The sequence below is a fragment of the Anser cygnoides genome, chromosome 3, assembly GCF_040182565.1.
Source record: "Anser cygnoides isolate HZ-2024a breed goose chromosome 3, Taihu_goose_T2T_genome, whole genome shotgun sequence".
In the NCBI taxonomy this organism is placed as follows: Eukaryota; Metazoa; Chordata; class Aves; order Anseriformes; family Anatidae; genus Anser; species Anser cygnoides.
The window spans coordinates 123097383-123108498 of NC_089875.1; the positions used below are offsets into that span (position 1 = coordinate 123097383).

The window sequence follows — 11116 nt, forward strand, 5'->3', positions numbered from 1 at the left end:
TTTTTTTTTTGCAATCTTTTCAAAGGTGGTTGTCCTGAGGGGCTTATCTTTTAGGACGTATCCATTCTTGTGTCCTGCTCATTGTGCTTGTGGCTGAGAGTCATTCTCTCCCAGCAGCTCTGAGTGGTTTGTGGTTGGGGCCGTGCAGGTGCTGGCTGCTGGAAAGCCTGTGCTGTCAGGTCTCATTTGGCAGCTATGCTTGACTTTTGTCTTGAGTCACTTTGGCACCAGTGTCCTGTTGACGCGTGGAAGAATCTTGTTAGGGAAAATTACCTGGTAGACTTTTTCCTCTCCTGGAGCCCCAAGGTGGTGACTGTAACTGCAGTGATCTTGGCATTTCTAGCTGTTCCTCGGGATTCTGTTATATTCGGGTTGCTTGTGACAAATGCTATAAATCTGATCTAAGTGGGGTGCTTTTAGGACTTGCACTTTAACAGGGAAATTCTTTCCAGTTCATCTTGTCATTCAGCAGAAGCTGTGAGTTGTGGACTCCAGGGTTTTCTTAGAGAGCTAATGCTAAGTTGCCTTAGTCAATATGCGGCCAAGGAAGCAATGGAGAAATGTTCTAGGGCAAGTGACCTGAGATGAAGGGAGTGATGAGGGCCAACTCAACTGCACTGTGGTGCCCATTTGGGCAGCCAGATGGCCCTGGAGTTGCATGTATTCTGTAGGATCTAGTTGGGGATGGGCTAAGGTTTCCTGTATACTAAGCATTCATGACTTTCTTCTAGTGGCACCAGACACAATTAATAACCATGTGAAGACATGTCGGGAGGAGCAGAAGAACCTGCACTTCTTTGCCCCAGAATATGGAGGTATGGTGTGGCAACAGCTGCAAGCCTGAGTTTTGTTGGCCTGTCTCACTAATGCTTCCAGGCTATTGTGCATCTTGTTTTCAGCTGTAGTCTCATGAGAGATGTCACATTATCAGTTTTGTGTTATTTGCCTGTTTTATTGCTTCAACTCCTTTGCCTTTTGATAGCAGAGGAGGGACAGAAGGCTGCAGGATTGTCATAGCCTGATACAGAGGCGGTCCTGCTGCTGAGTGCAGGGAGAGACTGATAACAGAGCATTGTTTCTGTGTTACAGAAGTTGCCAATGTTACCACTGCTGTGGACATTTATTCCTTTGGGATGTGTGCCCTGGAGGTGAGTGTGGAACGCTGTGGTTATGGGACAGAGAGAATAAAATCAAGGGAAGGAGATGACTATGGAGTTGCTGTGGGCACGGGTGGTTTTTGTAGCAGGTGCATTTTGTTCTCTGAGCCAAATGCAATTTGCGTTGTAGGGATGCCTATCAAGGTTTCTCCAAATGCTTTACTAAGCAGTAAAGAACTTGGTAATGTGTGGTTCTTTCTGGAATTTTTGGTGTGTAATTTATTACTCTGGGTAATGAATAATTGGACAGTTCTGGAGACTGACCCACCTGCTGTGGGAACAGTCACTACTACAAAATGTACTTAATATGTACAGAGGGGGGGGAAAAAAAACTCCCCTTCTGGGGAGTATTTGTTCTTCTGTAGTATCTGGAGGAGAGGACACTCCATTACTGTATGGCCCCACCTGATGCAGATTTTGGTTGTTCTCAAGTGTGAGTCTGATGTACCTGGTCTTATCAACTTATTGGTTCACAGAATCGTAGAGTCTTCTGTCCCTGCAATCAGTAGGCCCAAGACTAGGAAATACGAGTTACTATAAGTTATCTGGGGACAATTGTCAGCAAGAGCCAACACACACAATTCTGAACCTATGCTGTGCATCCCATAAGTGAAGCAAGAAAAGACCTGTGAAAACACACAACTTTTAGGAAAGTAAACTGGAGCTGAATCTTCAGACATTGTCTGGGATCTTCTGCCAGCCTTTCCTAGCTTGGAACTTGTGTATGTGTTGGTTGGAGCTGGTTCTGGGTGGCATTGTGTGCTTGCTTTTCTGCATGTAATATAGAGCAATTCATACCGCTAGGAGGGACACTGTCAGATTCTGTCAGTGATCCAGCTACTGCTTCATTAGAGGATGGTAATTATCAAACAAGTGTAGGCCAATGGATTATGAGATTCAAAATAGAGATACTAGCTGTCTAAGGTGATGCTGGCATAGTTTTCAGGCCTCTCTGGCGATCTGTTAAGGTGCTAGAAACAAGCTATCATAATAAAACAGTTATTCTCTCTCTGCCTCTACAAACTGTGACCTTAAATAGCACAAAAAAACCCCACCTTGGCTGTTAAGATCTCACACTTGGCAGTGGTGGTCATGAGGTCTGTTCAATGTATAGTAAGCATTTCTTGGTGAAGTCTAATATGCTACTTTTGTGTTTGCAGATGGCAGTACTGGAAATACAGGGTAATGGAGAGTCATCGTATGTGCCCCAGGAGGCCATTAACAGTGCCATCCAGCTGCTGGAGGACCCCTTGCAGAGGGTGAGTGAAGGAGGCTCAGCACCCATGTAGACCTCTTGGCATTGCACACCATCTCGTGCAATTTTTGTCTTTCAGGAGTTCATTCAGAAGTGTCTAGAACAGGACCCTAGCAAGCGTCCTACTGCCCGGGAGCTCCTTTTTCATCAGGCATTGTTTGAGGTGCCATCACTAAAGCTACTAGCTGCTCACTGTATCGTTGGGCATCAGCGTGAGTATGGAGTCCCAGGCTGCTGCATCTTGTGTTATGAAAAGCTTTACTAAGTTGTCATTGCGGCTGACATTCTGGAAAGCAAGACCTTTGTGCTGGTCTTAACAGGCAGGGACCAGGGCCTTGTGAAACAGAACTGTGGTCGCTGCAGAGCCTGAAGAAATATGGTGCTCTGCCTGCTCTGAGTGGCACAAGAGTTTTTCATCACAAAGCCTGTGGGTTTTTATTCTTCTTCTTAGGATGGAAGGGAATTGCAGTTGTTCAGGTCTAACTTTTTTCTCTTTTAATAGATATGATTCCTGAAAACGCTTTAGAAGAAATGACCAAAAACCTTGACATGAGTGCAGTGTTGGCAGAGATTAATCATGCAGATAGGGAAGGAGTCAAGATGATGTGAGTACCCATTGGTGTGTTTGGAGGGGTTCTGCTCAGGTGTATGTGGAATCAGGCTCCATGGCACTGGGCTGGGCAATGAATGAACTGCCCGGGACTCTTGCCTTCAAGTTAGTGTTGTCATTTCACCAATAACTGATAAACAGAAGGGAACTGTTGGTGAAGAAGCGTGCACTTTATCTAAACATGAAAATGTGGTGGAGGGTAGCTGTTGAGTGGAAGAATTTAGCTGTGTGGAATATGTTCATGCAACGCTGGTGTGAGATGTGACTTGTGCCCCAGACTGAGGGGAGGGAAACTAGCACACTGTAGTTGGAGCAATCCTTAGCTAAACCTGGCAGAATAGTTTGGGGAAGTGACTCGGAAGTGACTTGTTGAATGGAGTCCAGTGTGTTGGAGAAACGGTTCCTCAGTGTTTTCATAACAGAGCAGCTCATTTTGGTTGCAAAGAGATGCCTCTGAGAAACAGCAATGGACAAGCTGAGAGCTTGTGAGTAAAAATTAAGGATGGGGCCAATAAAGGTCACCTTGTGGTTGGGTCTACTACAAGTTGCCTGATCAAGGGGAGCCTGTTGATGAGGGCTTCGTGCAAGCGTGACGCTTCTTGTAGTTGAAGCATGCTCTCATCTTGATGGGGGACTTCAACACCCAGATGTCAGCTGAAAAAGCTTCACAGCAGGCTGTAAGCAATCCAGGAAACTCCCAGTGTGTGTTGAGGATAACTTCCAGGTCCAGGTATTAGACAAACCAACCAGAGGAGAAGCGTTACTGGACTTGGTGCTTACCAGTGCAGCTGAACTCATTAAAGAGGTTAAGATTGGAGGCAGTTGTTGTGGTTTAACCCGGTCAGCAGCTAAACACCACACAGCCGTTCGCTCACCCTCCCCCCTCCCTCTCTGGGATGGGGGAGAGAAACGGGAAAGTGAAGCCGGTGAGTTGAGATAAAGACAGTTTATTAAGACAGGAATATAATAATAATAATAATAGTAATAATGATAATAGTATTAATAATGTGTAAGAAAACAAGTGATGCACAATGCAATTGCTCATCACCTGCTGACCGATGCCCAGCCTATCCCCGAGCAGCCGGCCCCCCACCCCGGCCAGCCACCCCTATATATTGTTTAGCATGACGCCAGATGGTATGGAATACCCCTTTGGCAGTTTGGGTCAGCTGTCCTGGGTCTGTCCCCTCCCAGCTCCTGCTGCACCCCCAGCCTGCTCGCTGGCAGGACAGAGCGAGAAGCCGAAAAGTCCTTGGCCTGGTGTAAACACTGCTCTGCAACAATTAAAACATCAGCATGTTATCAGCGCTCTTCTCACCCTAATCCAAAACATAGCACCCTACCAGCTACTATGAGGAAAAATTAACTCTGTCCTAACTGGAACCAGGACAGCAGTCTAGACTGCAGTGACCACACCCTGGTTGAATTTGTGATCTCGAGGAATACGGGCCTGGAAAAGAGCAAAGTCAGGACCCTGAGCTTCCAAAGAGTGAATTTAAGCTATTTAAAGACAAGGTGGATGGGATCCCCTGGAATGCTCTCCTTAGGGAAAAAGGAGCTGAACACAGCTGATAACTCTTTTAATGATGTTTTTCTTAGAGCACAAGAACTCTCCATCCCCCTGAGTAAGAAAGAGGGCAGGGAGGGCAGAAAACTGGGATGGCTGTGCAAAGACCTGCTGGTCAAACTGAGATGTGAGAAGGAAATGCACAGGCAGTGGAAGCAGGGACGTGTGGCCAGTGATGAGTACAGGGATGCTGTCCAGATGTGCAGGGATGGGATCAGGAAAGTCAAGGCACGGATGGAACTGAGCTTGGCAAGGGACACAAAAAAAAAAAAAAAAGCAAAAAACCAAAACAAAACCCAGAAGGGATTCTGTAGGTACATTGGCCAGCAAAGAGAGGCCAAGGAGAGCGTACCCCCTGCTGATAAATGGCAGAGGAGAGAACTGGTAACGAGAGACATGGAGAAGGCTGAGGTACTCAACAACTTCTTTGCCTCAGCCTTCACCGCCAGTCAGGCCTCACACGTCTCTGTTTCCCTGAACCCGAAGATGAGGGCTGGGGGAGCCGAGTCCCTCCCGCTGTAAGCGAAGAGCAGGTTGGAGACCACCTGATGAAGCTGAACGAGTACAAGTCTGTGGGGCCCGATGCCGTGCCTCCCAGGGTCCCCAGGGAACTGGCTGATGGAGTTGCCGAGCCTCTCTCTAGCCCATTTGAAAAGTCCTGGCAGTCAGGTGGAGTCCCTGGTGACTGGAAAAAAGGAAACATCGCTCCCACTTTTAAAAAAGGGTTGATGGAAGACCTGGGGAACTAGAGACCGGTGAGCCTCACCTCTGTTTGCTGAATGAGGGGGGTGTCCTGGTAACGGGGGACGCTGAGAAGGCAGAGATACTGAATGCCTTCTTTGCTTTGGTCTTTGCTTCAAAGACTCCCTCCCCCCCCCCGGTACCCCTGGACCCTGGAGGGAGTAGAAAGAGTCTGGGAAGTGGAGATCTCCCCCCTGATTGATGAGGGAGTGGTTCGGGAGCATCTCAGTGGGCTCACTGCACACAAGTCCATGGGTCCTGATGGGATGCATCCACGTGTGCTGAGGGAGTTAGCAGAGGTGATCGCCGAACCGCTCTCTATCATCTTTGAAAGGTCCTGGAGAACAGGAGAGGTGCCTGAGGACTGGAGGATAGCCAATGTCACTCCGGTCTTCAAGAAGGGCAAGGAGGAGGATCCGGGCAACTACAGGCCAGTCAGTCTCACCTCCATCCCCGGAAAGGCGTTGGAACAGCTTGTTCTGGATGCCATCTCCAAGCAATTGGAAGAGAAGAAGGTTGTGAGGAGTAGTCAGCATGGATTCACCAAGGGGAAGTCGTGCTCGACCAACCTCGTAGCCTTCCATGATGGCATCACCAGCTGGGTAGATGGGGGGAAAGCAGTGGGTGTCATCTACCTTGACTTTAGCAAGGCTTTTGATACTGTCTCCCACGACATCCTGCTAGCGAAGCTGAGAAAGCGTGGGATAGAGGAGTGGACAGTTAGGTGGGTTGAGAACTGGCTGAGCTCAGAGGGTGGTGATCGGTGGCGCAGAGTCTAGCTGAAGACCTGTGACTAGCAGCGTTCTCCAGGGGTCGGTGCTGGGTCTGGTCTTGTTCAACATCTTCATCGACGACCTTGATGAGGGAATAGTGTCTGTCCTCAGCAAGTAGTCCCAGAGACCTGGGTCTGTTCAGCCTTGAGAAGAGAAGACCAAGAGGGGATCTTAATGTTTACAAATACCTTAAGTGTGGGAGACAGAGGGATTTGGCCAACCTCCTTTCAGTGGTTTGTGGGGACAGAACCAGGGGCAATGGCCACAAAATGGAGCCCAGGCAGTTCCGCACCAACATGCGAAACACCTTCTTCCCGGTGAGGGTGACAGAGCACTGGGACAGGCTGCCCAGGGAGGCTGTGGGGTCTCCTTCTCTGCAGATATTCAAGGCCCGTCTGGACGCCTGCCTGGGCAGCCTGCTCTAGGGAACTGCTTTGGCAGGGGGGTTGGACCCGATGGTCTCTTGGGGTCCCTTCCAACCCCTACAATTCTGTGATTCTGTGCCTGGGAAGATCATGGAACAGATCCTCCTGGAAGCAATGTTAATGCACATGCAAGACCAGGAGGTGATGTGGGACAGCCACCACAGCTTCACCGAGGGCAAATCGTGCCTGACCGATCTGGTGGCCCTCTGTGATGGAGCGACTGCATCAACTGACAAGGGAAGACCGATGGATGTCATCTACCTGGACTTCTGTAAGGCCTTTGACACGGTCCCACACGACATCCTGATCTCCAAACTGGAAAGAGATGGGTTTGAAGGGTGGACCATTCAGTGGATAAGGAATTGGCTTGAAGGCTGCACCTAGAGAGTGGTGGCCAATGGCTCCATGGCCAGGTGGAGGCCATTAATGAGTGGTGTCCCTCATGGTTCTGTCCTGGGACTGGTACTTATTTACTATATTTAGAATCTTTTTATTCTTATTTTAAGTGTCAGAATAGAGGACAAAGAACTAATAGCCAAGGCTGTGCAAGAGAAATTCTGTATATTAGACTTCATTCTGCAGAGCATTGGTTATTTGGCATACACTTAGCTGGGATCTGCTTTTTGTTGTTGCACAGTATGTTGGAGGTGCTGGGAAAAAGCAAAATAAAGCAGAGTAATGACTTGAAATACTGGAGAGTATAATTTCCAGATGATTTATCAGAATGCCACATAAGCTGTACTGCTAGAAAAAATGTATTATTTTTCTACTATCCTAGAGGATGGGATGGGAAAATAACAGGTATTGTGTATTAAAAAGGGCTGCAGAGTGGTTTGAGGAACCAAGGCAGATGTGAAGTCTAGACCAGCTCTGTGGGAGCAGCAAAGCATTTGGATGATCATGGCAGAATTTAAGCAGCTTGCAGTCTCTTACTGATCTCTCAAATTCATCAAAAGTGGTTTCATAGTCTTACTTTACTGTAGTAAAGGGGAACATTGGCTGCTGCAAGTCTTTATTTCAACCAATCTAAAAGAAGTTGTGGTCAAGTAGATGCTAAAAAGCTGAATTGACAGCAGCGATGAGGAAAATGTTTTACTGGAGAATTAGTGAAATAGGAGAACCTGTGGCTCATAACTTGCCAGAACCAGAAAGGTGGACTCTTCTGGTGTTACTAACTCCCTGTACTGTGCAAAAGAACAATAATGTGCTTCAGAGAGGGGAAAAAAATGTTTGTTTGAGTAGGCTGTGAGTTAAAGCCACAGGAGAAGATCATTGACAGCTTCATGAAAACACACTGCTGCATAACTATAGCTGAGAGCTAATATGATACCAGGTTGCTAAATAACAGGAGAGAAGTTTACACTAACTGGATGAAATGTCTGAAGACATTGTGTACATCATACATGCACAATGTGACAGCCTTTGTGCTGGAGCAGATCAGCTAGCTGACTTCACCAAGTGACTAGGTAGGAATAATTGTCAACGCAGTGAGGAACTGTACGTTTTTGAGGATGAGAGAGGGGAAAAACAGTAGACATGCACAAAGGAAGGGGGTTGTCAGTGTTTATGATCTTCTCTCAGCTGCCAGCAGGTGAGATGTTCAGTGGAATTAAAGGCTGGGGAGTTCAAAACAAATTGATAGGAAGACTTCCTTTGGAACACTATGTTAAAAAGATACCAAGGATGAACAAGCAATCTTTGAAAGGAATTACACAGAGAACAAAAGTCTCTAGAACTGCAGTGAGGAATATTTGGGTAGGGCCTTAAATCCTGAGGTGTAGTTTCTAGCTGCCGGTCTGGAGTGATATGGTTAGTCATACTGTACCATCACCTCCTGCAGCGGTTCTTTCCTTGGCAGCTCTTAGTGCCTTTGTTTGTTTGGAGACGGGACCCAGACTTTATGGGTCTGTCAGAAAAGAGATCTACAAAAAAAAAAAAACAAAAAACCAACAACAACAAAAAAAAAACGCGCTGGGAACATAGTGTTACTGGGCTAGCTTCCACAGTTCTAGCTGGGACAGCTCTCTACAAGGAGGTGATAACTGTTTTCTGCCATTAATAAAATGTTGCCTCATCCTTAGCTTCTGTGAACAGTTGCTTCTGGCACAGAAAGATGTACTGGCATAAGTGAGTACACCTTGCCTTTGACTGGCTGTACTCATTCTGCCTCCATACACAGGTGTAGTCTAGGACATGGGGATTTGAAACTGCATCTAAAGAGGCTTGAGTGGATAGTTCTGTTAGATGACTTCTCACTTCAGTACTTCTTTCCCTCCAGCTTTTCACAATCTCCAGCATTGGAGCTGGACAAATTCCTGGAGGATGTAAGGTAAGAGGTGTTTTTTTTCTATGGTAGTATGTTTTTTTTATGTGCATCTTCAATTGTGTGAGAGACTGGAGTCATATAGATGAGCCATAACCTCAGACCCTGATCCTTTCTTGTAGGAATGGTATCTACCCACTTACAGCTTTTGGGATGCCACGACCCCAGCAGCCCCAGCAGGTGGTGGTGAAGTCTCCCATTGCTCCACCATCAGTGAAAACCCCAACTCCAGAGCCAGCTGAGGTAGAAACCCGCAAGGTGAGAGATTGGAACTTGTTCTTCCCCAGGCAGGTGTGCTCTGCAGCAGCAGTGAGTCATGGTGTGTATCTGCTTCTGTTTCAGGTGGTGCTGATGCAGTGCAACATTGAGTCAGTAGAGGAGGGAGTGAAACACCATGTACGTTCCCATGTTCTTGCTGACCATGCTGTGTGGGGGTATAGTGAGGCAGCTGTGCAGAGTATGTGGTACCATGCTGATTTGCTGCTGATGCCTTGTGTGACCTTCTGCTACCAGAGTTACAGTCTGTGGGGCCCAAAGCCAGATCAAGTATGCCTGTAGACAACATTCCGCTCAGCTAACACTTAGAGGTTACCCTTCAGGTGCAGCCTTAAGGCACTTCCTCCACAGGACGGTGCTGCTGGCAGTGTTTTGGGAATGGCACTGGATGTGGTTTTTCTGTTAGACTCCTGTGGGGTTCTGCAGGGGGGTGATTCATATCTCGATGTTTTTTTGGGGGGATATTCCTGGCTGTGGTGGCTACTGCCAGTGGCAGCCTGTAAAACTGCAGCCCCTCATGAGAACTTCTCTACCATGCAGTTAACACTGCTGCTGAAACTGGAAGACAAGTTGAATCGACACTTGAGCTGTGACCTGCAGCCCAGTAAGTACCTTTCTTCCTGTACTCCTGTACACTGGGATCAACAGTGTAGTCTAGACCTGGGACTTAAGCCCTTCCCTGTCTTGCAGATGACAATATCCAGGAACTGGCAGCTGAACTGGTCCAGCTTGGATTCATCAGTGAGGTGAGCAGGCTTGATTTTCAGGCAGGGATGTAGCTCTGCATTTCCTTTCTCAGACTTACATGTCCTTCCTTGTCTTCCTGGGGAGGTAGGAGAAAAAGAATGTCCCTGCCCACATTCTGTGGCAGTCTTTGGCCAAGCTCTTGTGTTTGTATCCACCCCTGGGCCCATGCCTCACTGTAGCTTGTTCTTCCCAGGCTGACCAGAGCAGACTTACCTGTTTACTTGAAGAGGCATTTAGCAAGTTCTACTACACCCGGAACGGAGCCCTGACGGCAGTGACTGTGTCATCTTAGCACCCCTTGACTCCCAGGCGGCCAGTGCGGCTTTGTTGCCTGTGACCGACCCCTTCTGTGTCTGTCCATCACCATAGGGCATCAGCAAGACCCCAGCTGCAGTGCTTGGAAGCTCGTCCTGCATGTGCCGTGGCTGGGCCCAGTGACAATCCTCCCTGCCCGCCTATTAAAGGGGACTATGTGCATCAGTATTATTTCCAGCCCTGATTTTGTTGGGATTTTGCCAGGTGGTGCCGGGGAGCCGGGTCCTGGCTTGGGGTGTTCTATAGCCCCCATTCATGTGCATGGAGTTTGTTCTGTTTGAATTGTACAAAGTGTCTTTTGCACAGCACAGAAACGGTTTTTTCTTCTTTATTTCTTTTTTTTTTTTTTAATTTAAAGGTAAGCAGGGGCGAGCCCTTAAGTCCTGCTCCTACTTTCTACCCCTCTGCAACTGCCTCTGGCAACAGTCACTACCCTCCTTCCTGCGCAGAGGGAGCCAGCGGTGGCCAGGTTCCCATAGCACCAGCCTGGCGCTTTGCCTGCCTCTTCTGCTCCCCTTTGGCTGCACTTTGTTTACTTGTTTTGCACAGCCTCTGTCCTGCACTTCAGCGTGCACTGTAGGTGCAAGGCTGCGGTGTATGCTGACCTGGGCTGTGTCCCCTGCAGCAGCATCCTGGAGCCTAGCTTGGCCCTGCCTGCCCTGCTCTATGCTGCCACGGGTCCTGTGTGCGCTCGGGACCTCCGCAGGCAGCCTGGAGCCCAGTGGTGCTGGCATGGGGGCTGCTGGGGCAGCAATTCTGCCTAGGCTCCCGTGGGGTCCCCCTCCTGTCTCGGGGTGCTCGAAGGACCCGTAGTCCCACATGCCTCTCCAGGGCTGGGCGCAGCGCTGCCCCCGCATCTCATTTCTATCATTTCCTATTTTTAATAAACTGTTTTGTAAATACCTGAGTGCTGCCTCTTTCCGGGCT

The 11116-nt window shown here is 48.3% G+C and overlaps 1 protein-coding gene across 1 annotated transcript in view; it reads left to right on the forward strand.

The window, feature by feature from the left end:
* The window catches only part of NRBP1 (nuclear receptor binding protein 1), a 41420-nt gene extending 30329 nt beyond the window's left edge, over positions 1–11091 (forward strand). The window contains exons 8-18 of the mRNA XM_048055196.2: positions 732–815; positions 1090–1148; positions 2318–2416; positions 2492–2624; positions 2915–3017; positions 8807–8857; positions 8974–9109; positions 9194–9247; positions 9668–9731; positions 9818–9873; positions 10068–11091. Coding sequence (XP_047911153.1) covers positions 732–815; positions 1090–1148; positions 2318–2416; positions 2492–2624; positions 2915–3017; positions 8807–8857; positions 8974–9109; positions 9194–9247; positions 9668–9731; positions 9818–9873; positions 10068–10166 — 938 coding nt within the window. The 3' untranslated portion in view covers positions 10167–11091. The remainder of the gene's footprint in view (positions 1–731; positions 816–1089; positions 1149–2317; positions 2417–2491; positions 2625–2914; positions 3018–8806; positions 8858–8973; positions 9110–9193; positions 9248–9667; positions 9732–9817; positions 9874–10067) is intronic.
* The last annotated feature ends 25 nt before the right edge of the window (positions 11092–11116 follow it).